Source organism: Phragmites australis, chromosome 13 (genome assembly GCF_958298935.1).
Source record: "Phragmites australis chromosome 13, lpPhrAust1.1, whole genome shotgun sequence".
NCBI lineage: Eukaryota > Viridiplantae > Streptophyta > Magnoliopsida > Poales > Poaceae > Phragmites > Phragmites australis.
The window spans coordinates 27,788,923-27,815,807 of NC_084933.1; the positions used below are offsets into that span (position 1 = coordinate 27,788,923).

Consider the following 26,885-nt stretch of genomic DNA (forward strand, 5'->3'; position numbering starts at 1 on the left):
CTAGAGCTAGCAGCAGTAGTGCATCACACCCTTAAGATTTGGAGCACTACCTGATTGGAAACAAGTGTGAAATTTATACCGACCATAAGAGCCTGAAATACATCTTCACCTAACCAACTTGAACTTAAGACAAAGGAGATGGCTAGAGCTAATTAAGGATTATGACCTGGAAATACACTATCACCCATGCAAGACTAATGTTATGGCAGATGCCTTAAATCGAAAAGCTTACTGTCATCACCGAGAGACCCAAAGTTTCCAATTGTAGACAGAGATCATATGCTAAAACTACAGATAGTACCTTAAGCCTATATCCATAACCTGAGTGTACAACCCACTCTGGATGAGCAAATCAAGCAGTCTCAACACGAAGATCAGGAATTAACGAAGATCTGAAAGCACACCAGAGAGGATAAGGATCCAAATTTCAGATTAGATGAAAATGGAGTCTTATGGTATAAAGATAGGTTTTGTGTGTCCCAAGAAGAGAAATTCTGGGAGATAATTTTGGATGAAGCCCACACCTTTGGAGGCAACAAGTCCTTTGGTGTAGTCCTCAGGTGGTCATCATGTGGTCGCCCATCTTGATTCGGGTATGTCCTAGATGGATCAGATCTTGGCATACCTTTATATCGAGCGATCCCTGGCAATGATGCATCTGTAGAAAAGGTCACGCGGCAAGCCCGTAGATACTCCCTGGTAGAGGGACGCCTCTGAGCAACGACCTTTTACTAAAATGCATCACTCAAGAAGAGGGGAGCGCCCTGCTCTCTGATATCCACGGAGGCAGATGTTGTAGCCACGCTTCATACCGCACTTTGATAGAAAAAATGTTCCAGCAAGGATTCTATTGGCCCACGGCCCTCTAGGATGCTTGCGAGCTGGTGAAACGGTGCAAGCTATGTCAGTAGCATGGCCGACAGACCAACCAACTAGCCCAAACACTGAAAACCATACTACTCTCTTGGCATTTTGCTATCTGGGGTCCCGATATTTTGGGACCATTCCCTAAGGCCTCTGGTGGTTTTGAATTTGTGTTCGTGACAGTCGATAAATTCACTAAGTGGATTGAGGCCGAGTCAGTCAGTAAGATCACCGTCGTAGTAGCGATCAAGTTCATACGAGGACTGGTAGTACAGTTTGGCAGTCCAAATCGTATAATTGTAGCTAATAGGACTCAGTTCGTCAATAGCGCTTTTACAGACTATTGCGAAGAGATCAAGACCAAAATATGCTACACGTCGGTGGCACATCCCCAGAGTAATGGGCAGGTCGAAAGGGCAAAAGGGATGGGTAAAGAGTCAAAACTCAAGTCTTTGATTGGCTTCAGAGCTATTCGAGATGTTGAGTGGATGAACTCCCCGCAGTACTCTAGTCGCTTCGAACGACCCCCAGCAGAGCCACGATCGAAACTCTGTTCTTCCTGGTCTTTGGTGCTGAAGTAATGCTCCCCTTCGAGATTACCCTCCAGTCTCCTCGAGTAACTAGCTACTCAAACAACGACCAGGTGGCTCAACGGGAGGATGACATAAACCTGATCGAAGAGTTTCACGATCACGCTTTGATTTGAACAGCTTGATACCAGCAAAGCCTTAGGCGCTACCACGATCGTTGGGTTACAGGATTGAACCCTAGTTGTAGGCGACCTCGTCCTAAAGAAAATCCAGAATAAAGAAGGCTGGAACAAGCTCTCCCCCAAGTAGGAAGGGCCCTGCACAATGGTAAATGTTACCTGAACTGGTGCAGTCAAACTAGCCATGGACGATGGCCGTGAATTGCACAATTCCTGGAACATAAATCAATTGCGCAAGTTTTATGTGTAAGGCTGCTTGAGCACGAGTCTATTTTTTTTTTATGCTTTGCATGATCTTTTAGACAAGACCGAACTGCCCTCGTGTTGTAAGTTTTTAAGATTCAAAGGTTCTGCCCTACCAGATGCTCTGTTTTGCGGAATCTCCCGGACAAGACCGAACTACCCTCGGCTTGTAAGTTTTTCTAATTCAAAGGTTAGACCGCCAGGGTTTGCCGACTAGACGGTCGGGGGCTAAAGTAATGATGATTTATGTTCCTTTTCATGCTCTTAGATTACCTTTTTATGCACCTAGATTAGTTTGCCTATTCGCGCATTTTGTGAGTACCAAGTCACTTAGAGGGGAAAGAAAATTGCCACTTGTGCAACGTCAGGGATGTGGGCGGTCAGAGAAAACGACCAAGTGGTCAGAAGTCCCACTTCAGGTCGAGCACTGGTCGCCACCAAATGGCTTATCATGCTAAAAGTTGTTCTAGGCACCACAAACCTAACTAGCGAGCAGCATGGAAAACCTTGACCCCCTCTAGGAGTAGAAAGCAATCAGAACCTACTCACCACATGAGCACTGGAAAACAATTTCAGAAACAAGTCCTTGAGTTACAAAATGACCTCCCAGGTAATGTCTGGGAGCTAGTTCTAAAATTCTGTTCTTAGTGCCCCCAAGATCCGAAGACGCTTCTCAGCGGTTCGAATCGGACAGTCCAAAGAAGGGAGTGAGCTGGGAAAAGATATGAGTCATCAAGGTCGTGAAGCTCCCCCGTGGTCTTCTGGGCACGGGTGAAGCCTTCAGAGACTAACGGAGCAAGATCAAAGTCAGAAAAGTGCTCGCTGACACAAGCAAGGGCAAAGCGGGCGTCGTAGACTCCGATCTTGAACAGGTGGTCACCGACGGTTTCGTGAAGCCTCTGCTTGAGCACTCCTAACTCCTCGGAGTTGGGCTTGCTTGCATGGCGTGCACCCAGGATGACTTGGCAATAGGAACATCTAAGATTTTTTTCTTCATGACACTGACAAGTGGGTCCCACCGAGCCAGGAACGGGGAGTGCAACGAAACGGTAGTTTTGCGAGAAGAGAGCTCAAGTTATTGATGGGTCTGTGATATAGGATAGGATTATGGTGGTTTCGTGACAATTAGGCTAAGAAAGTAGTGAGTTTGTGGAATTGACTCTCTAAAATTTTACATGATATTGTATGAGACGATCTATGATATAGCTAAGGTATACCAATGTAGTTACTCTAAAGACAAACCGTGCAAGGAGAAAAAAAAAGAGAAGTTTTTGGGTTGGAGTGGTCTTTTCCACTTCGTTTCACAATCAAATCGTGACGATAAAATTTGAGAAAATTCACATGGATGGGTAGTACAACGGAGGAACACCTTACAAAATTTCATACTCAAATACCTGTGGAGAGCTAAAAAAAAGAAAATCTGGACGAATGGTGGAGCACTGATGCTGATCGGAGTTTCAGATAGCTGTCACCAAATTTCAGTTCGTTTACGGATCAAATCGCCACGAGAAAATTCTGGAAAGAAAACTATAGAGGAGGGATACTAAGTGGGCAAACATTACATGAAATTTCAGGCCCAGAAACAATCGGTAGATGGAGAAATAAAACAGACAAATCGCAGATATTATTGATGGTGGAAGTTATTTTAATTTTTTGAAGTCCCTTTTGTTCCTCCTGTCAAAAGCTTTACTACTCACCAGCATACCATCATGGTTCGACACCAAATAAGATTACTGTAATCTTTTCATGGAATCTATTCGTTTCGAACCTTGGAAATTATTTATCTGGAAAAGTTGGGGCCCTACTCTTCAGTTGCCTTGCAGGTCTCGATCGCTGTTGCACAGCAATCTGCATCAAAGATCAATCATTTCCGGTAGTGAAAATGCTTATTGGTGTCAAACCTGCTGGCTGTTGTGTGAAGGGTTTTTTTTTCTTTCTTTTCATATCTTATTCTAGTTGCTGCATCAACGCACTTGCTTTCTGTAGTGTGCTGGTGATGCATATGATATGCAAGTATAGTATGTGAGTGATAGATCAGCTAGTTTCCTTATTGAGAGTTAGAATGCTCTTGTATTTCGGGTTTATAAGCCTCTTTTTGCCGTAAGTTGTGTTATTTAAATTCCTTTTAGAATGGAATTTTGAGCATTTTCAGGTTGCGTAATCTTTTACTGGTGATTTTTTTCCTCAGCTCTTCAACAGAACACATACATAAACCTTGAACAGGAGACTTTCCCTAACGAAATGATACGATTACACAAAACAGTCAAAATTTTCTTCATATTCGCTCCAGAACATCATTCTATTATCCTTGAAAATTTAACAGAGCCTTCGTCCACGAGGCTGCTCTGTTTCCTCTTTTTTGACAACCTCTGGAAACTGCCATGTTCATCCACAAACTGTGCGGCAGTTCTTGCTCGCAGTTCTTCAAGAGTCTCTCCTTCCTTTGCCCGCTCAATCACCTTAAGTGAAGACAGGAAGGTCGGTATAAAATTCATTACACAGTAACATAAGTTGTGAGCTTTAAGGAGACATGTTGATCGATTACCAGGTGTCGACCATAGAGATGAGTGCTTGCGAGGGCTTGCAGAGCATTCTGTGCCTCTTGCTTTGTGACATATTCGATGAACGCGAAACCTCTGTGAGTTCCAAACTTCATAGGCAACCTGACACTTTTGACCTGAAATTTTTATGAATTTAATTCAGAAAGTTTGGAGAAAGAACAGTAAACTCCTGTATCAATTTGAGCAAAGAGAACTGAAAAGATGAACATGACTAATGTTGAACATAACCAAATCTCATTCCTAGGAAACTATTCGTATGCCCAAGCTGCAATTTCAGCTAAATTCTGACCAGAAGTGGGGTGCTGACCTGGCCAAACGGACTAAATAATTGCCTCAAGTCCTTTTCAGTTGCTTCAAACGCTACATTACGCACAAGCAGTTTTGTTGAACTTTTATCCTTGTCATTCTTCTTTGTGGCCTGACCATCTCTCCTCCCATGACACAGTTGCAAGATCAAAGCATGTCCATCCAGAACCGTTCCCTATGAACACACGGAACATTTAGCATGCTCTGTGTATGAGCATATTATGGTGTAAAACAAACAAAAGAAAATAACAAGGGAGAGGAGGGATGCTACCTGAAGATCCTTGCACACATTTGTTGCAGTTTCAACCGAGTCAAACTCAACGAAACCAAATCCCATAGAAACATTCTTGCCATTCTTAACATGCTTCTTCACCTAAACATGGACAAAAAAAAAAAAGGTTAAAAGAGAGCTGCAAGAGTGCATGTGCATATGATATCGATAAGCACGCATCCATACCTTCACACTTTTAAGATTGCCACTCTTTAACTTTGTACTGAAATGCTGCTTCAATGATTCATCTGTTGTCTTGAAATTTAAATTCTTGACAAACACAGATCGTGACTGCAATAAATAATGATATATTATTAAGCACGTCCAACAAAAAGCAAATAAATAAATTTTAAGCAGCCTTGGCATGCAGCAATTCATATGCAAAAACAGGTGCAGGCATAGGAAAACACAATTTTTGAAGAGCGCCCTCTGGCGCCGTACAGTAACGAGAGCCAAGCATAGAGGTAAACATGATCCTCATGCCAAGAAGTTAGGGAAAGTTCCAAACCTCCACCCTGTCAGGATCGATATCTTCGGCGCTTACTCCTTCCACAGTTTGCTCTACAATAGCTTTAGTAACAATGCGCTCGCCAACTGCACTCTTTTCATCCTCATCCACTGGTTGTGAGGTAGGAGATAAAATGTTCTCAGGAGCCCACTCCAAATACAGAGGAGTATCCCTGCATCACAAAATACTAAGATATGAAAACATACATTTGCAGAAAAACATAATCAGGCTAATAACTACGATCATATAACATGACATAAACACAAGAGCAATAAAACAACAAAATTAAAATGAAATGATGAAGAAACTATTATTCAGCAGGAGCTGATTATGTCCTATAACTAGAAATCAGTAAAAGATCTCCATCCCTTCAGGTAATAGAACTATCAGGTAGTCCCTCCCTCCCTCTCTCAGTTCAAGGGGAATTGAAATTACGAATGGCACTGTTCTAAGGCAGATTGAGCAGGAGAATACAGATTGAAGAAAGCCCCACAACATCCAAGGTTCCCAGTAAACACTGCAGCCTGAAGTTAAGCTGACAACATCAGGTATGAAAGCAGTGCTGCACAACCATATAATTTCTTCAAAGCAAATGCACCAACCACTCATGCATTACTTTGTCCAAAGGAGTAGCTTACCTAAAATTAATAACAGTGATTTACCCTAAGCTCAAAGTCAACTAAGTTGATTAAATGTTACATTCACTCTAGATAAACCAATTGCTAAAAGAATTGGAGCTGGTGCACCATCATAGAGGGAAGAGGAACCAAGGATACAAAACACAATAGTTTGTAAGCTGGAACACAACCACTGAATTGAAAGAACTAAAAAAAATGCAGCAGCTTACTTGTATCGAGTATATAGCAACTTTTTGAATGCGTGCCGAGCCTCTGTTGCTTCAACAAAGACTACCTGAGACACAAAAGATTTTACTCAAGATAAATAAATGAACTCTATGGGTAACATTACGTGGAATGCAGGCACCCAGGGTGGTTCTCCAAAAGTGACACAAGTTAACAAATGCATGTACAGAGAAAACACAAGTGTTGAGGTCCATAATAAACAGCTGAATAACACAAGAGGAATGTAGTAGCATACCAATGCAAATACTCTGGTTGGAGGTAGAACGATTTTATCCAAACTTCCGTGTTTCTGAAACATTGCTGCGAGTTCTTCTTCAGAAGAACTAAATGGCAAGTTCTTTACCAATATCACATGGTTGCTTCGTTTTAACTTCTCATTTCTTTTGGAAGCAAGTTCTTCCAGTGCTGCAACATTAACTCCTGACCTAGATAGATATTTCTTGGTCTCCGCAATGACATGTGTTTCACCAAGAGCGATACGAACAGCCAGATCATCTGCTTCTCTATCAAGTAATTCACTCTTACTGATACCATTTTTCCTTGCAATGTTTTCAACAATCTAAGCAGGAAAGCAATTAGTTCAGTCAATAGACATATCAAGGCAATATTTGACAACAATATCATGTGATTCAGTACCTATCTACATTATCTCGGTAACAGTACGTCAATGGAGTATTGTGTTGGCACAAATAAAAACCAGTAAATCAATGTCAAAGCTAGGGGAAAACCATACAGTATCTTGACGCATATAAAAGCTGTTCCATGCTCTCGTATCCCCGCTGACTTCAGAAGCTTTCTTTTGTTCCAACTTTCGCTGCTTGAGACTCATTTTCTCTTCAACAGTTACATGACTAGACCTTGACAATTCAATGGCAAATGAATAAAAACCTATTGGTGCAACAAATCCAACAAAGGAAACAACACAAAAGGAACTTTTTTTCTTACTCCAACTTCTTATTATTTTGTGGTTTAGCAGCCTTAACACGTAATAATCGGCCCTGAAAGCTTGAGTTATCTAATTCATCAAGTGCCCTGAAAGAAAGAGGTTTCACTATTAGGCTGGCGTAGAACGTAATAATCAAGGTGTCATTCACCATGCAAGCAAGCATGGAAAAATAACAAGTTTAATTCAGAGCTCATGCAAACGGAATGACAAGAGTACAAGAACTAGGATATGTGAGAAATCTGCACCTTTAGTGCAAAAACATATGAGATATATCTCACATTTAAATTATGAACTGAACTTTGCAAAAAAATATTACTTTGGTCCGACGATAGCTGATTCACTGTTTCTGATACAAATCTTCACCATAGCATTGGCAATGCAATTAAAGAGGCACAAATATGAGACAATGTTCAGCTTTTGCTGTCTAATCAACTCTTGAAGGAATTGTTTACAAATAAGTATGGAAATACTTAGGATAAAAAAGAAAAAAATGCAAAATATTGCAGTCGAATAATGTGTTTCAAGTTAAATAAGATAAACTGTCACAACTCAAAAACAGGTTCATCATTCTACATTGGAAATAATAAATTTCTTAACAAAATATTTACCTGACTGCTGAGTCTGGAAGGCTAAAAAGCACATAACCTCTGCCTGTTGAGAGCTTAGTAGTTTTATCGACTACAATATGTGCCTGTTCAACATCACCATACTGGCGGCACAACTCCACCAAATCATCTTCACTGAGAACATAAGTAACAATATTCTTTTAAGAACAATCAAGCGGCTGTATCTTAAATATAAGCATATAACACACAAACGCTGATCCAAAGTAACATGATAGGCAATAACATACGTCGTTGCATATGGAAGATTGCAGAAATATAAACGGCCAGTTTCCAGAGCCAACTTCTTTTCATCAGTAATCAAAGCAGCTTCTTCATCCTCCCTTTCTTGATTGTCATGATTTTCAGTTTCTTTTTGTTGTCCAACAACATCTGCACGCAATTGATTATCAGGATCTTCCACCTCTTGCAAGTCAGTATGTTTGACGTGAGTGTCCTTGTTCACATTATTATTCTTGTTCAGATTGCCCTTTGGATCTATCAATTGACTTCTTTCATCTGCATCGTCTAATTCATCAGATGAGTCTTCATTATCAATGCTGGTGTCTGACTGGTCACCCGAATCTTCATCATCAGATTCAGAATCTGACCAATTTTTCTTGATTTTGCTCTTGAAGAAATCCATGTCTGTCATATTGTTGTCTCGTTTACTCTCTGTTTGTAGCTCCTCTGAAGCATCTTTGGAAGGCAAATCATTTGTCATTTCCTCGTCTGAACAATCTTCATAAGATGAATCATTCTCAGAAACCGGAACATTCTTTTGAGGTATCTCAGACTTCTCAGTAACCACCATGCTATCTTTTGCAGCAGTATCAAGAGTACCAGATGTATCATTTGCCCACATCTTTGCTTTAGAACGGGGCTGCATAACTTCAAGGAACTCTTGGAACTTGGGATCATTAGCTACACTGCCTTTAGAACCTCTAACATCAGCAGATGTTTCTTGTCCCTTGGAACTTTTCAGCAGTACATCAACAGGTCCGGCATTAGTCTTGTCTTTACTATCATATTCGGGCTTCTTTAAAGAATGGCGGCTCCAAGGGCGTGGAGCATCAGGGTCACCAATCTTACGAGCAACCTGCCACATACCATGGTAGCTGTAAGATATGTTTACTCTTGATCTTAACTCACTACTATTGCACTCAATTTCATATGGACAATTCATCAAATATATACTGTCCCAAAAGCAAGAAAATTTGAAACTGATGAGAAAGTAAAGTACCTCACAGGTTATCTTACAAGTGTCTATGTATGTATTGTTGAAATACTTCATTGCCTCCTCAGCCTCTTGATTGGTTCTGAAACCAATGAATGCAAATTGCCTACTCTTGCCATCCCTGTCCAAGCGGCATCACATGAATATGTTGCAAATCAGGTTTTAATTCTTATAAATGCAGTTGAATCCTCAAAATTGAGAACCACACTCTAGACGACATGTACTAAAATTATTGAGTGGGAAGGTTAAATAAAGCCATCCCACTGCTCAATATTTCAAGAAGCCAGTGGAAAATAGTGAAATCATGATCATATTGCACAAAAAAATACATTATTTGATTCGTTTGTACACGATTTGTTCAACCTATCCTTGCATGAAAAAAAACGCCCTTTAAAGCATGAGAAGCATTCAGTAAAGCGAAAGGAGATCATCCATCATCACTTCGTCTCCTACACTAACTCATAGCACGATGCAACTGCCCTTGGGAGCAGCTACAGGTTCACTTCCTAAGGCTGAGCCAACCGAGCCGGGGAAAAGTAAGCGAAAATAAATTCTAGGTGCGCTTGCTTACTTGGTACGGATGACCTTGGCGTCAGTAACCTCTCCCTTCCGCGAGAACACCTCCCGCAGCCGCCTCTCGTCGGCGCCCTTGGGCAGGTTCTTCACGCACAGCCGCGACGACATGCGAGCTAGGGTTACCTGCCACCAGCAAATGACGAACTAGATGGATCTCCGCCCCACTACTCTCAGCTTCGGTGGAAGGCGGAGGGCTGGCTGGCTGGCTCGTCGCGTCCTGTCCCCGGCGGTCAGGTCGCCGAAGCTGAGGCGAAAGAGAGAGATAGTGGCGGCGCCGCTGCGGTAGAACAGGGGAGAGAGAGAGAGAGAGGGAGCGAGAGAGCGCGGCGCCGAGTTCTAGTCACTGGCCCGCGGGCCCGCAGCGGCGTGCCTCTGTGATGGGCCGGGCTGGCAGGAGGTCGCGTAACGGGCCTGGAGTGCGGCGGGCTTACTATTTTGTGGGTTTGGCCGGTGGATGTGGCTCGTGGGCGGGGTTCGTTGGGGATTGGGCCGTGTGGACTGAGGAGAGGGAGCGCGCGGAAGCCTGAAAGGTTCTGGGCTTAGCTTAGCTCTCCGGCGGCACTCGGCAGCTCTGGTAAATTAGTTGGGCGCGCTACGTTACGATATGTCTCTAATCTTATTTCCATGCATGATACGTATTTATATGGATGTGTGTGAATGTGAGCGTGGTATATTTATGTGAGTGCGTCCTACATGTACTTAAAAATTAGTTGGGTGCGAGGTTTCAGGAAGTCAAACTTTTGAATGGCAGATCAGGGATTCGGCTAAGTTTCAGTGATGAAACGGAACTTATTCTAGCATTTGTGGCAGGGGCGGACGCACGTTGCAGATAGTGGGGGTCTTGCCCCCCGGTCAATTTTTTTTCTCTAACTAGTACCTCTTAATCTCTACAGTTAGGCCCTCACTCACCTAATATACTGCCCCCGCTCGTCTCCTCCGCTAGCCAGCCCTACACGGTCACACGTGAGTGAAAACGTGACTGCAGACCGCAAGGAATACGCTAGAGGCCCTCACTCATTTTTTATCATGTGTCCGCCCCTGTGGTACTATGTTAGTATCAGGGACTGATCAAGTTTATAATCATGTCACCGAATATCATATTAGGGGACCAGTATGAAGTAGTTAATGTAGCATAAAAACATGCTATGCCGAAATACATGTGACTGTAGTGTGTTGCAACTTATTAAAACCCATAATCATATGCTTGAAGTTGAAGTGTGAAGTGTGAACAGTGAACTCCCACCCCCCATTTCACCGGACTGAGAACACCTACCTTTACAGAGTAAAATCATCGTGCTACAGTATTCTGGACAGTAAGATGTGAGTGATGCTACAGTAGCATGATACTGTGCATAATAAATCTCGAGCGTCCGTTCTCGATATAACGGCTCGCGGAAGGCCTAAAGTCATGAATACTTTAGCACGATAATTTTGCTCTAAGATAGAGGATCTGAGCCCATTTCACCAAATCCCCCCTCCCCCAGTTACTATAGCAAGAACAACCAGAGTCAACTGGCAGGCAGGAAACGGCTAGCTGCACAGTGCTCCGCTCGAGGAACTGCACGGCGCCTGCCTTGTCACTCCACTCATCTGCACATCGTCCTCTCAAAAAAGAAAAAGAAATTTGCACATCGACCCTAGCCGCCGGACGTTCCAGCGATTGGTTCACGGACGCCCGCGTGGCCCTCCCATCCAAAAACGTCGAGACATGGCACGATGCCATTGTGCGGCTGTGCCCACCAGCTGCGTGGTCGCGCTGTTGGCGTCGAAACGTCGGACGAGTGCAACAAACAGCTCGCCCGGTCTTTAGTCCGACAAGAGAGAAGTGGATGGGCTGATTGTTCAAAGCATCACAGTTTAAGGTCATGTATGTTTTTGCTGTAAATTATTATAATCTAAATTTTATGAAAAAAAAAAACTCTTTTTCACTAGATTATAGATTGGAGGATTTCATAGTACAATTTGACTTGTGGATCATGAGAATCAATTTTTAAATTATGACTATTTATTTTTATTTTTACTTTTAAAACTAGAATTCATAATTAAAATAAAAGCAAACGGTGCCTAAAATATCACGCTAACTTCTTAACTTTGGGCCTATCCGGCGCCGTCTCCGCCTCCATACTTGTGCTGCGGTGGGCCAAGCGTTGCACGGCCCAGACTGACGAGGAATTGAATGGATTGTTCAGGCGTCTACTCTAATTTGGGCCTCAAACTCTAAATGGACTCATATAGTGCAGTTTTGGGCTTCACAGCCTAAACAGGCCGAGGCAGTCGATCCAGAACTTTGGGCTTTTTTGCGGATGCCGCGGTTCGGCAATCTGAGCTTCGCCTTTGAAAAGGGAAAAATGCAAAAACCTCACCAAAAGTTATTTAGATTTTGACTTACCCTCTTAAAAGTTATTTTGTTGTAAAAAAAAACTCTAAAGGTTTGGTTTGGTTGAAAAACACCCCTAAAAATTTAAAAAAATTAAACAAAATAAAAAAAAAATCTAAAAAAACTAGAGACAATTCTAAGACTTTTTGTGAAATTTATTTTAAAAAATAATATCATTTTCATCATATTTCATGGAGAGTAAGTTTAAAAAAGAAAAAACGTACCGCTCATTTATTAATTCGAGTTAAATGCATAGTTAATTATTTACCAATCCAAAACTCATGAAACAATTTTTTTAGTCTTCTTACATGATCCTCTATCTTCTAAAAATACATGAAATTTTGATATAGTTATTGTACCGTGCAGGATTAAGTAAATGTGTTATAGATAGATTAATCCATAACACCTCAAAATTAGTAAAACCACTTTTATTAGTTTACTTAACCAATTATTTGTGTAGGAAAAATAATGGTAGACATGACAAAGTTAAAATAACATGAGTTAATAAATGAGCTTTACATTTTTTTTCCAAACTTCCTCTCCATGAAATATGATGCAAAAGATATTATTTTTGAAAAAAAAAATTCACATAAGGTCTTAGAATTGTCTCTAGTTGTTTTTAGAATTTTTTGTGATTTTTGTTTTGAATTTTTGGGGGGGTTTTGCAACAAAATTAAACTTTTGGGGTTTTTTTCAACAAAACAACTTTTGGGAGGGAAAGTCAAAATCCAAGTGACTTTTGGGTTTTTTTGCATTTTTCCCCTTTGAAAAACACCGTAGCTCAGCGTCACGGTTCAAAAATTCATCGATAACTGGCTAAAATACGCGATAACCGGGTATCTCGGTCTGGCTCGGTTTCAGAAACCGACAGTAACTGTCGGTGACACAGGAACTAGGGGTCCCCGAGTCCCAAGGCTAGAACAACAGAGTGGCACGTAGCGTCCTCCCTCGGGGATTACCTCCCCGAGGTCCGAGAAGACCAAGTCCCGGGAGAGGGCGCTCGGGGTCACGAACGGTGGTTCCCGAGTGCCCGGGTTCCCCGATGATCCGAGAAGATAAAGTGCCGGAAAAAGAGTGCTCGAAGCTGCGGACATTGGCCCCCGTGCACCCAAGTTCCCCGATGATAAGAAAAACCTATTCCCGGGAGAGAGTGCCCGGGGCCGCGAACAGTGGCCCCCGAGCACTCGGTTCCCCGAGGATCAAGAAATGGCATATCCGGGAGAGAGTGCTCGGGGCTGCGAACAGTGGCCCCCGAGCACTCGGTTCCTCGAGGGCCTGAGAAGTCCTTCGCCAGTGGCCCTCATAGAGGTCCAGCAGTGAGGTGTCGACTGGTGAAAGGCCCGATGCTGCATTTAAGAGGGTGCGTGGCCTGTCACTTCCAACCGCTCCCCCCACGCCTGCTGCCAGTCCCTGCCACGATCTGGCAGGGAGGCATGGTGACATTTAATACATGGGTCTCATCGCGCGTCATCCGACGCGTCTCGGGATAACATCGCGAAGCCCAAGGCGCTCCGGCTGCCGCCCTGCTGTGTCAGGCTTGCTCTGACTAGGCGGGCACGCCGGGCTGCTCGGTGGCTACCCGGTGGGCCCTCCCCGCGGTGCCCGTTGAAAAACGGTATGATGACGAACACGATCGGACGGGGGCGCATTTTTAACCCTCCTCGTCACCTCGCGCAGCAGCCCATGATGGTTGCTTTCTATTTATGGTGTCTTGGAACTCGCGCCATTCTTTCTGGACACGCTACCACCCCGGTGGGTATATAAGCAGGGCGGGCTCCCCGGAGAAAGACAAGTTCGACAGTAGTTAAGTTCAGTGAATCCAAGTTAAGCTCAGTCGAAGTGAAGTTCAAGCTGAAGACAGTAGAGGACGAACACCGAGGTATAGATCAGCCGAAGAATAAGAAGCACGAAGCTATAAACTAGACAAATATTCTTGTAACTCAGCAGATACTCAGAGAGACATTCTCAGAGCATTTATAGCATACACACATGAGTAGGGTGTTACGCTCAGTGCGGCCCGAACCTGTCTAAAAATCCTCTGAGCATTTACTCCTTCATGCATCCGATCATTCCACCTCCACCTGCATCGTCATTTACTCACATTTATTTCACCTATGAAGCGGATTCAGAATCACCCGCCGGCTGAATCTCAAAGGGGATCCCTCCGGATCCCCACTTGAGAAGTTCACCCTCTGACAGTAACCGAATTTGAATTAAAAAATTCAAAAAAATAAAAAAATTCAAAAAAATCCTAAAAATCTAGACACAATTATAAGACCTTCTGTGAAAAAATATTTGAAAATAATGTTGTTTGCATTATAGAATATAGGGAGAAAGTTTGAAAAAATGAAAAAAATTTGAAGCGTGTGACTGAGTTATTAACTCATATTAAGAAAAAGTCGAACATGCAAACACATATTTTTTTTTATGTAGAATCTATCTTAAGAGGATTTTTAAAATTTATTTCATTTTATTTAGAGTTTTATTAATTTCTCTGAATTTTTACAAAGTTTAGAAGCATAAAGTGAATATGTTGAGAAACAACACTGTAATTAACTTTTTTATATCTACTATTATTTTTCCTACGTAAATCATAGTATAAATAAACTAATAAAAGCGGTTTCACTAATTTTTGAGGTATGATGGGCCAGTTATTAATTAATCTAATCGCAACACATTTACACAATCCTGCATATTACAATAACTAATTCATGAGTTTATGTATTTTTAAAATACATAGGATCATATAAGAAGACTAACAAAATTAGTTTCATGATTTTTGGATTAGCAAAGAGTAAACTATGCATTTAGCTTGGTTTAACAAATAAATTTTCTCACAGAAAATTTTGAACTTTTTTATAAGAATAAATTCTTTTATCATGTAGACCATGTTACAAGGAAACCAATAAAATTTATTTCACTTGATTTGAAGCTCAGATGAATTAGTTATTGATTTTACAAGATTGAAATAATTTTTTGGTTTTTTTAACTTCACTGAAAATCGAGAAAATCGCTCGATAAATCGAGAAAACTGAACGATTACCGACAATGCGGAAAATTCAAGAAGACCGCTCGGTAAACCGAGAAAATCGCTCGGTAACCGGTCCAATTACAGGGAGGTGAATTTCACAAAAAAAATTTATCAAATTTTTAATTTTATCAAATGAATTTTATCCGAATTTTATTCAAATTTTAAACGGTTACTGTAATTATCGTGAATTTTTATAACCGCTAAACCTCGGTAACCGTTCCGATAACGGTAAGCTGAACCTTGACTACAGGCAATCGGTCGGTCGGAGATGAGTGCAATTGAATAGACGCCACAGATGTCGGAATTATATGGCGGCGTTGGTGTTCCTGTCGCTACCGAGCTCTCCGGATGTAAAATTTGATTTCCTTGTGCATGACGCTGATGCATGCCATGCAGGACAAACATAAGATGGGAAGGATCTCCCAGCTAACGCCGTCAAAGGTTCCATCCTTTGAGCAGAGAGAGGCACAGCATGGCGTTCAGTTCCGACCGATCGACATCTCCTCGCTAAATTTGTCGGCATCGAGTTCTGTCCTGTTAAACGGCATCTTTCAGCGGCAAGACGAGAGCCGCTGAGGTCTATGGAAGTTGGTAGGAATCGATGAAGGTAGAAAAAACCGGCGGAGGAGCGAGTGCATGCCAATTCCCAGCTGCCTGCAGTCCAGAGGAATGAATACATGATTTGGACCAAATAAGCTCTTGGAATCCGTTATTTGTCAGATACCTGATCGCAGTAAGTTAGTTATTCGGGCTAATGATGTTCGAGGCTTCAATCATACGTACGAGCTACCATCATAATTTCTCTCTTTCGACAGGTGTACTCCCTCTAATTACAAATATAGTTCGTTCTAGACTTCTTAACTATTCTTTAAATATAAATTATTCTTAAATTTCTATGCTTTTTTTTCTATTTTTGTTTCTTTCTTGTCTTTATTTAATAAATATTATCACTCTCACAAATAAATAAGTTATCTTTTCCAAAATAAATAAGAAGCAACAAGATCATTTAATCTATTTTTTAATTCTTATATATAAATTTAAAACGATCTACATTTATAATAGGATGGAGTATATATCTCCGCGAGAACAACCCCGCTGCTGACTCATCTGATGCATCAGTACCCAATGTTTGGCGGCGCGACCTGCGCTGATGCGAGAAGACCGATGGCTGCCTCGCCGATGTGGCCGTCTCGTCTGCTGCGCCGGGCAGGGCTTGACGCCTTTGGTCACGGTGCTGGCATGCCGGGTTCGTGCCGTAGCCCGGCCGTAGCGGTGCAACGGCAGACGGCCGGAATCGCCGCGAGGAGGCGCCATCAGCTGAGGAGGGGCGGAATGCACGCGAGGCCGCGCACGCTATCTCCCAGCTGAACCGACGGCACTGCTGCTGTCGCTCTTCGCTTCAGTAATTTTTTTTCTTTTCTTTTTCTTTATTTGTGTGGGCTGTTTTCTGATTCGCTCTTTTCCCTCCCTCCTAGCTACGAAGTCCACACGTCTCCATTCTTAAAAAGGAAGGGTAAAAAAAAAGCTCCACAGTCCAACGACAAATCCATCCCTGATTTGATTTTGTATATATACCATATCCTTTTCGTTGGTCCTTTTCAAAATTCAACCCAGTTCATCTTGTGCACAGGACAAAGGTCGGCTTGGGAGGATCTCCCAACTGACACCGTCAATGATCCCGTCGTGTGCTTTTCGTTGATGCTCGTCGGTGGTGACGAACTTGCAACAAACAAATTTCAGCATAAACCCTTTTGGGGAGTAGTAAGCATCTGGGACATGCTCCGATGTTGCACCAAAGACAATACTTGTACTTTTTTTTCTTTTGAAATGAAATGCTAACTAAGTACTCCTTGATCATAAATATATGACATTTTAGAAAAGATTCGATCAAATATTTAAAATTTTGACTAATAATAATTTTTAAAATATTAGTTTGAAAACTTTAAAATAATATATATAGATTGTCTTTAAAAAATATTTTCATAATATCACGAATTCAATAAATTTTATAAATATATTATATAAAAAATAGTAGTTAAAATTATATATTAAAACTGTGTCTTATCAAAACAATACGTATTTATGACTCTCTGCGTCAAAGGCGATACTTTTTTTCAGATCACACCAAAGACGCCGTACTTGCCCTCACGAGTTGGGGGGCACAACAGTAATTTTCTGGATCAAAAGGAAGCTGACATGGAGTGGGACTGTGGGAGAGCTTTTTTGTGGAGTCCTCTGACTGACAGTGAGGCAAAGGTGTCCTCCACTCTTCCCGGCGCCTGCTGCAGATCGCTTCTCTGATTTCTCCCCTAAGATTCCAAGCACTCGCACATTCTTCTTTTTTCTAAATTTTTCCTCTTTCTTTGCTTATTTCTCCCCAAATTCTTCCCGTCGCAGTCCCCGAATTGTTGTTCCATCATTTCCATCCATCCCCGCAATAAGTTTGTTGCGCCTCACCGCCGGCGACCGGACGCAGCAAACCGGGTCTCTTCCCACCGAATCCTTGTCTCCTCGTGTGGCGATTTCATCTTTTGCTGGTAAGTAAATCCCTAGCTTGCTAGGATGGATTGTTCTAAAAGTTCGTTTTTGTTCTGCGGGAACCTTTTCTCGGGTTCTCCATGTGATTGCGCGTGGTACCTTACTATTGCAATCCTGCAATCCATTCGTCCATGGCTCGGTTAGGTTCCTCTTCGGCTCTTCTTCTTCGGAGGGCAAAATCAATCTTAGCTGACACCACATTTGTACCCAAGGTTTTTCATCAGGGGGTTTAACTGAACCCGATGCCCCACGTTAAGACCGCCCCTGCCAGCTGCTGCTCACCTCGCGGGGTGATTCCGCCGCGATCGAGCAGAGCGTCTCGTCTTGTGTTCAATAGAGGTACGCGGCGTCTTCTTCTTGGTTCCGTTTGCTGTCAGTGTATAAACACAATGCAAATGGCATCCTGCTGAGTGGAGAAATGGCGATGCTGCTGCGTAACATCAGTAGGAAAAAAAGGAGAAATTTGTCGTAGTTTTTGTCTCCCTTCACGACTGCATTTGATTCAAGGCAGTAAGGAGGATTTTTTTCCCCTTGCACACTCTCTGGCACGCACTTGCAGAATGCAAGTTTTTACTTGATTTTTTTATGCCGAGTAATTTTCCACGAGTGATGTCATGATTGATGCCTGACAGCCGTTTCTTTATTTCAAATAGCATATGAGAAGAGGTTGGTAGCAGAAAATGCAAGCTCGCAAAACATGGTATGTGCCTCATTCTTGATTATCATATTTGTGCAACTTGCCTCATTCTCTCAGTTAAATAACATAATCAAATACAGCATAGGAAGGAACTGGAGGATAGAATAAGGAAGCAGCTCCAGGGACCTGAACTACCACCATCTTCATATGACACGGCATGGGTTTCTATGGTGCCCTTGCGAGGTTCTGATCAGTCTCCTTGCTTCCCACAATGTGTTGAGTGGATACTACAGAACCAACAGGATGATGGATCTTGGGGTATCAACCAATTAGGCTCGTCAGTTAACAAGGATGTTCTGCTATCCACATTGGCATGTGTTCTTGCATTAAAGAGATGGAATGTTGGCACGGAGAACATGTGGAGAGGTATAAATAAAGGTGGTTTAAAATTTATAAGGTCTTCATTCAATGAAAACGATGCTGAACTGGTTACTAATATTTTTTGGGTGTGAGGAACAGGACTCGACTTCATTGGAAGGAATTTCTCTGTTGCTATGAATGAGCAGATTGCTGCTCCTATAGGTTTCAACATCACTTTTGCTGCTATGCTTAGCCTTGCCATCGATACAGGTCTAGAATTTCCTATCAGACAAACTGATGTCAATGAGATTCTTCACCTCCGGGAGATGGAATTGAAAAGGTTTGTTAATGACTTAAGCTGGCATGAAAGTTTATGCCCTATTTCCTTTTGTGTGTGCATTTTCAACCAGTTCTGTGCTTCAATATAATTTCCCGGCTTGTTTCCAATACTCAGCAGCACCAGTCGTCCATAATATCAAATAGATCATTTTCTCAGGGACATCTTGTTTTGTAAAGTTAGTGTAGATGAATTTGTTATGTGAATGGAAATTTACTTTTAGCTTAGTTTCTTTTCCTTGTTTTTGAAGAACAGAAAAGCTTGTATAAGTAGTCTATTATTCAAAGAATTTCAGAGAACTACAATTTTACAGGAAAAGGGGGCTCATTATGTCGTTCTTGTTGTCTTTTGATTAGACTAGTACCTGTGAGTACCGAAAATTCTGATAGTTGATTTAATTTAGACAGGCTGTGGACAGTTCTTATGGAAGAAAAGCATATATGGCCTATATCACAGAAGGATTAGGAAACATGCTGGACTGGAATGAAGTTATGAGATTCCAGAGGAAGAATGGATCATTGTTCAACTCTCCTTCCACAACTGCTGTTGCGTTAATCTACAAGTATGATGATCAAGCCCTCCAATACCTAAATTCACTCGTCAGTAAATTTGGCAGTGCAGGTGGGTCGGCGGACTTTTCCTCGTCAAAAGCTTGCTAGCATGTAGACTGATGCTAAATACCTAATGACATTATACTTTTGCAGTGCCAGCAGTGTATCCACTAAATATACATTGTCAGCTTTCAATGGTGGATGCCCTTGAAAAGATGGGAATTTCTCAGCATTTTATCAGTGAAATAAAGAGCATCCTGGACATGACATACATGTAATGGTCTTGTTTGAAGATTTATATCTTGTCTTAGTAACTTATATACTTGACTATATCCAGCTTGCAGTTGCTGGTTACAGAAGGATGAGGAACTCACGATGGACATAGCAACATGCGCAATGGCATTTCGCCTTTTAAGGATGAATGGATATGATGTTTCCTCAGGTACTTCACAATTATGGAATTCCCTGCTGCATTAGTTTTGCCCTTGGCCTTGATGTAACACACTAATTTACATCTGGTGCAGATGAGCTGTCTCATGTTGCTGAAGCTTCCACTTTCTGTAATTCACTTCAAGGATATCTAAATGATACAAAATCGGTACTGGAACTGTACAGGGCTTCAAAAGTCAGCTTATCCGATAATGATTTGATCTTAGATAGCATAGGCTCCTGGTCAGGAAATTTATTGAAGGATAAGTTGTGCTCTAATTGGGTGCAAAGAACCCTGATCTTTGGAGAGGTGCTTGCATAAATTTGAAATTCCCATTTTCACCTGGAAGCACACTTTATATTTAATTATATGTTTTTTTGTAATTTCAGATGGAGAATGCTCTTAAGTTTCCCTTCTATGCTACACTGGAGCGTCTAGAACACAAGAGAAACATTGAACATTTTGATGCTAGGGGTTCTCTGATGCTAAAGACAGAATGCTTGTAAGATTCTAATTGCCCCATCAAATCTGAGTAGTTTACATGCTGGGTACCAATTTTATACATGTTGCTGTATCAGGCCTTTTCGTGCAAATCAAGAACTTCTAGCTTTGGCCATTGAAGAATTCAGTTTCTCTCAATCTGTTTACCAGGATGAACTTCGGCATCTTGATAGGTAATCTGAATCTTATGTTCTCCTGTCTTCTTAACTACCTCACTTAGGTAAATTGCTTTTTTTTTTTTTTTTGCAACAGTTGGGTGAAGGAGAACAGGCTGGACCAGCTACAGTTTGCTCGGCAGAGGTTGACATATTGCTATCTGTCTGCTGCTGCTACCATATTTGCTCCCCAATTGTCTAATGCTCGCATTTCATGGGCTAAAAATGGTGTTCTCACAACTGTTGTTGATGACTTCTTTGATGTTGGGGGGTCAAAAGAGGAATTACAAAACCTGATATCATTAGTTGAGAAGTAAATACTTCAACTTGAAGTCAATGTCCGCTCTTTCTTAAGTAGCACTGATACCTTATGCATAGCTAATTCATCGTCCCTGTCTGGCCAATTGTTTTATATTTCGTAGGTGGCATGAGCACCACGACGAGGAGTTCTGCTCAGAGCAAGTAGAAATAGTATTTTCTGCTATTTATTCTACAGCGAACCAGTTTGGAGCAAAGGCTTCCACAGTGCAAGGCCGTGATGTTACGAAACACCTAGCGGAAATAGTGAGTCTGATGTGTAATCCCATTTCTTGGCATTGCATTATGTTCAGTGCTGACAACTTAAAACTCATCTGCAGTGGTTACATCTATTGAGGTCTATGATGACAGAGGCAGAATGGCAGAGGAGCCAATATGTGCCAACAGTTGAAGAATACATGACAAATGCAGTTGTCTCATTCGCATTGGGTCCGATTGTTCTCCCAGCATTGTATTTTGTCGGACAAAGGCTCTCAGAGTATGTTGTCAATGACCAAGAGTACAATGAATTGTTTAGGCTAATGAGCACTTGTGGCCGTCTCCTCAATGACAACCAAAGCTTTGAGGTATTTGGGTCCCTTTACAGCATGATGTTTATGTCCTTGCAGATTCCACACATATGTCCACAAGATTTAGCATAGCTGCCTGAAAATATTCTGGTATTTTTTCTGTTGTGACGAATGAGCTCACATGTAATTGCACGTAGATTCTCTTTCTTAATATATCTATAATTGGTGAGTTAAAAGCACTACAACAAATTGAAGACTACAGTTTATTAAAAAAAATGAAGATTTGTGGTCATTTTCTGTTTCCAATGTTAATTATATTTGACAAGATTACTTTTCAGTCAGGGTTTACATTCAGTTTAATGTTGTAATTGGATTATTCTTATAAATCATTGATCCACCTCTGCAGAGGGAAGGTGGCGAGGGGAAGCTGAATAGTGTTTCACTACTTGTTCTTCACAGTGGTGGTTCTATGTCCATTGAATCAGCTAAAAAGGAGACGCAGAAGTCCATAGACACTTCTAGGAGAAACTTGCTGAGATTGGTTCTTAGGAAAGAAAGTGCTGTTCCTAGGCCATGCAAGGAGCTATTCTGGAAGATGTGTAAGATACTTCACCTGTTCTACTTTCAAACGGATGGATTTAGCTCTCCAAAGGAAATGGCCGGTGCAGTGAACGCGGTTATCAACGAGCCACTTAAACTCCAAATTAGCAATTCATTTTTGTCTATTTCATCATAAAACTAAGGATTTCCTGTTTTTTATCCTGTTCATGTGAATCAAAGGCAGCAACAGCTAGCACAAGACAGTGTAACTGGCCTGATGTAACGATTGATCAAGGTAGTTCTTTTTGGCTGCCACTGTGTTTTATCGATCAAGGATCAAGGTTTAGAAAGAACTGTTATTCTTTGATAGTGACAGTTCTTTGTTATCTTTTATAAGATTTTGATTAAGAATTTGCAGTACTCTGACCAAATACGCCCCTATTCGTGGTCTTCCTTTCCCCTTAACATCAAAAGTAAGCTGTTTTATTCAGTTTTTGTCCCATTATGATAAGATTTATCTTGTGTCACAATTGAAATTTCCTTTGATATCTCTATCCTGCCAGTCACACTTTTGAACAGCAGATGCTTAGATCTCTTTCTCAATTTGTCAAGTGTTGAAAGCAATCAACTTGATCAGACAGAACAGAATCCTACAGCTTGGCAACAAGAGAGCCGAGATTCCCGGAGTTGGTGTGAGCATGAAGTTGGCATATTTCACTTAAATAATTGGCAAAAAAGGTTGAAAGCTAAAGAGAACAAGAAGCATCCTGAGTAAGAGCTTGTATAACAAATATGTCAAGGAATCACCTTTCACCTTTGCACAGTATTAGTCTGACAAAAAAAAAAAATCATACTACTGAAGAGCTAGTTACAAAATCTGCAGTTGTGTGGCCTAGAAGCAAACGATAGAATAGCCCCGAACAAACTTGGGAAATTTCGACATCTGCAGTCTGTTCTGCATATCTACGTACCCTCACAGAAGGTCAAATTTGCACATCTCATAGCCTGCAGAGATCAAACGAATCCTATTATTAGAATCCAACTCAAATAAACTAGGAGGAAAATGCAGTAAGGTTCAGTTCTGTTCTGCTAAAGTTATACCTACACAACGAATTTCAAAGGAACCAATTCGATTCCTCAGGAATACAGAAAAAAAATATATTTTGTTCTAAATAGGGCCTAGCCAATCTTGGGAAGGCAAGAATCTAAGTGAAGTTCAGTCTGAGGCTCAGAGCAATGCACCAGTCACATAAAAGCACTGTTCCAAAGCCAAGTGCATGTTTCTTGTTTATCCAAGTACAGACAGCAGCACCATGTATCTATATAAAAGCAATCTGAAGTCCAGAGACTAATAAGATGGCAATGATCAGTAGAGGCTAACCAGTCAACACCCTTGAGCAAAATTGTCATCAAGCAAAGTTCAAGACAGTTGAAGCTATAAAAAAGAGAATACGAATGAAAAACTAGGCGCATTTGCAATAAGAAAAAAAATTGAATTGGAGCCGAAGAGACAAAGTGAGTTGATGATGTTTACTTGGGTCTCTGGTGACAATGGTGGCGGTGCCGCCGAAGTCGCAGGCGCCACCGGCCGCCCTGGTCTGCTGCCAGTAGCTGTTGAACGCGAAGGACGCGTGCGCGAGCACGGTGTTGGGCTGGTAGCACGCACCGCTGGGCTGTATCGACCCGCACTCGGCGCCGGAGCCGCACGCGTAGTCCATCGCCTCCTGGATGATCGGGTCCGGCACCGACGGCTTCGCCACGCACCACAGCGGTTGCCCGGCCCCCGGCGGCAGCGGCGGCGCCAGCGGTGGCGGGTACACGATCGGCGGGTGGAACGGGCGGCCCGAGCCGGAGCCTGAGCCGGGACCGGGCTCGAACGGGCTCGGCACCACGACGATGGGGCTCGGCGGCACCGACCCAACGGGCGGGCGGCTCGGGACGTTCTGCGGTGGGTTGATCGGCGTCGTGGACGCGGGCGGACCTCCCTGGCCCTGGTCCGGGGTGCTGCCCTCCGGCGGGCTCGGCTCGAAGGACGGCGGCACTGGGGTGATCGGCGGCAGCGGCAGCGGCGGGGGCTGGTCCGGGATGGAAGGGGTGGACGGGGTCGAACTGAAGGGAGGCGTCGTCGTCGACGGCGCGTCTGGGGGGTTGACGCAAAATGGCGAGTTGGTGTCGCTGGCGGCGAGGCTCGCTGCGTCCGCGTCGCCGGTAGGAGGGGGTAGGTGCGCTGGTTCCACTGTCCTGATGAAGTTGAGCTTGAACAGCGCGTTGAGCAGCGGATTGTTCTTGCTTTGCAGTCGCCTCATGGCTCTTGCTTCTGCTCCATGCATGAACAAGACACCATCGTAATTAGTAATCGCATTATCAGCAAAATCAAATCAAAGAAAATTGATCGATGAGATTAATGACTTGAGTTCATTAAAAAGATTCTAAGCAGTGGCACAGCATGCATGGACTTGCAAAATGGCCTTACAATTTGCCATAGGAGCGAGTGAGATTCACTTACCACACCGAGCAGTGGCGACCAGGAGCAGCAGGCAGCAGAGCAGCCGCGACACCACCACCGACCGGCCGGCTCTGTTGTCGCGCGCCATCGCTGCCTCTGCTCTGCTCTTTGACACCGGTGGGGGAGGACGATGCTGCTGTTATATCTGCGGCTTCTGCGAGGCTGAACAAGTTGTTGTATGGATCGGCCATGGATCTCCAAAGCGAGGAAACTAAAAGCCGGCGGGGCGCAAAGTGAAAAAAGAGATCGATCGGTACGCCCTGGCAGTGATGGATGATGATCTTGTATGCGCTAGACGCTCCGTTTCTGCTTTCGCTTTCTGGAGAAAAACATGCTTCCTTCGTTCCGGCCGCTTTATTCATCCGTCTCGACCGCGTCGTTCGTTCCGGGCGGCCAGTGAGACGATGCGTGCGTCGGGTTGTTTTTGTTTTTGTTTTTTGTTTTGGTTGAAAGAAGGAAGGAGGGATGCTTATATATTAATAAAGCAGGAGAGAAATAAAAATATAGTATGAGATGATGAAAAATTATAACATAATAGGGACGGAGCCTCAAGTTAGAAAAGTAAAAGGCAAAAATCTTAGGTCTAAAAGATCACTTAGTTTCTTTGCTCCCGTCGCGATCCAAACTCTAGTTTCATCCTTTATTTTCACTTGTAAAGCATGTGTCATACTCTCTGTTCAATTAAAGACCATTGCGTTACGCTCCTTCCATAACTCCGAGGTGACAAGCATGATCATAGTAGCTACGACTTTCCTTTACTGATTTGGCCTGCTTAAGATGTGTATCCACCAGCTTGCAATGGAGAGATGAGAGGGACACAACGTGGCATCTAGAGTCGTACAGCCCGACCATTGAACCACAGACCGCCAAATTATTTTAGCATTTCTACATTCGACTAAGATGTGTAGCACCATCTCTGGTTGTTGTCGGTAAAGTTTTCACTCCATGGAGTGTGGCCATCCCCGTGCTGCTAAACGATCAAAGGTCCACAACCTATTCTAAAAAGCCAGCCAGGCAAAAAACTTGCATTTGGCTAGAGCCCAATTTTTCCAGATGAGTTTGTTCATGTCAGAAGAGCAAGTACCTGTGAATTGTGTATTGTTTGCTGACTTCGTTGAGTGACTGAGGCATCAAGCGTCCAGGAAATTTGGTCACGCTCTTCTGGGTTTAGCGTCATGGACATGATCTTCTCCCAGAGGTTCACAAATTGTGCTATGTGTTGGGCCGTCGTAATTTGCGAGACATTAAGATCTATGATCCACCTCTCATTTTCCAGCACCGTCTTCACACATCTAGTCTTTCTCCTATATGTCTTGTAAATTATCGGAGCAATGTCCTTTGGCCTAGAAACGTGCAACCAATGGGAGTCCCAAAACGAGGTTGTACACCCATCTTCAATTTGAATCTTGGTCATCACTGCAAATAATTGTCTATCGATGCCATCATAAGGGATGGGCATACCCGCCCAAGGCTTGTTAGGGACAATCCATTGTTGCCAGAGCCAATGTAACCGTAATGCCCGTGCAAGCCTCTCAAGATGAATAACACCAAGCCCTCCGAAGGCTTTTGGGTGACATACTTTTTCCCAATTTACTTTGCACTCCCCCCCCCCCCCCCCCAATTGTGGTCTCTTTTTCGGACCAAAGGAAACCACGTCTCCGTCTATCAATACATTTCAGATTTGCAGACGGAACTTTGAGAGCAGTGATGAAATAAATTGGTTGAGAAGAGAGGACCGACTTCACAAGGGCATTTCTTCCTGCCAGGTTCAAGAATGTGTTCTGCCAGAAGGCGAGCCTATGATCCACTTTGTCCTCAAGGCCCTGGAGGTCAACACATTGAATTTGTCGTAGTGATAAAGGTAGGCCGAGGTATTTTATTGGGAAGGTAGCAATAGGTGCTTGGAAATCGGCTAGAACCTCTGAGAGGTCAATGCCTTGGCATCTGATAGGTAGAATCTGTATCTTATTTAAATTTATTCTTAAGCCCATAGCTTCCCCGAAGTCTTGCAGGATTCTTGCGAGTGTGGTGAATTCCTCCCTCCTTGGGCAAACAAAAATGACCGCATCATCTGCATACATGGACACTCATAGTCTTTCTCTTCTATCTGGGAGACGGGATAGCAGGTTAAGTTTCGTGGCCCGGTTCAGAGCATGATGTAAGGGGTCGATGGCGAGGATGAACATAAGGGGGGAGACGGGATCCCCCTGCCTTAACCCCTTGTAGTGCTTGATCGGCTCAGTAGGAACTCCTTTAATCAGAATCTTGGAGGAGATTGTAGCGAGGAGAGATGAGAGCCAATCCGTGAATTTTTGTTGGAATCCTCTTCTATCCAGGAGGTCGAGGAGGTAGTCCCATCTCATTGTGTCAAACGCCTTAGCGATGTCTAGTTTAACGAGCATACTAGGA

General features: G+C 42.8%; 3 protein-coding genes across 4 annotated transcripts; 1 reads left to right on the plus strand and 2 right to left on the minus strand.

Annotated features, from left to right (window-relative positions):
• Positions 1-4,027: 4,027 nt before the first annotated feature.
• On the minus strand, positions 4,028-9,974 carry LOC133888422 (multiple RNA-binding domain-containing protein 1). The gene is made up of 14 exons (XM_062328661.1): positions 9,682-9,974; positions 9,117-9,231; positions 8,125-8,972; positions 7,880-8,011; positions 7,271-7,357; positions 7,059-7,182; positions 6,561-6,884; positions 6,310-6,374; positions 5,463-5,634; positions 5,141-5,245; positions 4,955-5,056; positions 4,685-4,858; positions 4,362-4,493; positions 4,028-4,275 (listed from the first exon to the last, which is right to left on the minus strand). The coding sequence occupies exons 1-14, from the start codon at positions 9,792-9,794 to the stop codon at positions 4,111-4,113; spliced, it is 2,658 nt and encodes an 885-aa protein (XP_062184645.1). The 5' UTR covers positions 9,795-9,974; the 3' UTR covers positions 4,028-4,110.
• A 7,323-nt stretch (positions 9,975-17,297) lies between these two features.
• LOC133888950 (ent-kaur-16-ene synthase, chloroplastic-like) lies at positions 17,298-22,381 on the plus strand. 2 transcript variants are annotated; one of them, XM_062329355.1, is made up of 15 exons: positions 17,298-17,631; positions 17,845-17,971; positions 18,286-18,332; positions 18,410-18,695; positions 18,789-18,969; positions 19,370-19,587; positions 19,671-19,791; positions 19,862-19,959; positions 20,042-20,256; positions 20,337-20,449; positions 20,526-20,621; positions 20,701-20,916; positions 21,026-21,167; positions 21,242-21,487; positions 21,837-22,381. In XM_062329355.1, exons 2-15 carry the CDS (start codon positions 17,875-17,877, stop codon positions 22,164-22,166), a joined length of 2,406 nt encoding a protein of 801 aa, XP_062185339.1. In that variant the 5' UTR covers positions 17,298-17,631; positions 17,845-17,874; the 3' UTR covers positions 22,167-22,381. The 2 variants fall into 2 exon arrangements, with proteins under 2 accessions (XP_062185339.1, XP_062185338.1); XM_062329354.1 differs by having other exon boundaries at positions 17,299-17,631; positions 17,777-17,971.
• A 373-nt stretch (positions 22,382-22,754) lies between these two features.
• On the minus strand, positions 22,755-24,879 carry LOC133888965 (uncharacterized). The gene is made up of 3 exons (XM_062329385.1): positions 24,477-24,879; positions 23,505-24,287; positions 22,755-22,975 (listed from the first exon to the last, which is right to left on the minus strand). The coding sequence occupies exons 1-3, from the start codon at positions 24,562-24,564 to the stop codon at positions 22,944-22,946; spliced, it is 903 nt and encodes a 300-aa protein (XP_062185369.1). The 5' UTR covers positions 24,565-24,879; the 3' UTR covers positions 22,755-22,943.
• Between the last annotated feature and the right edge of the window lie 2,006 nt (positions 24,880-26,885).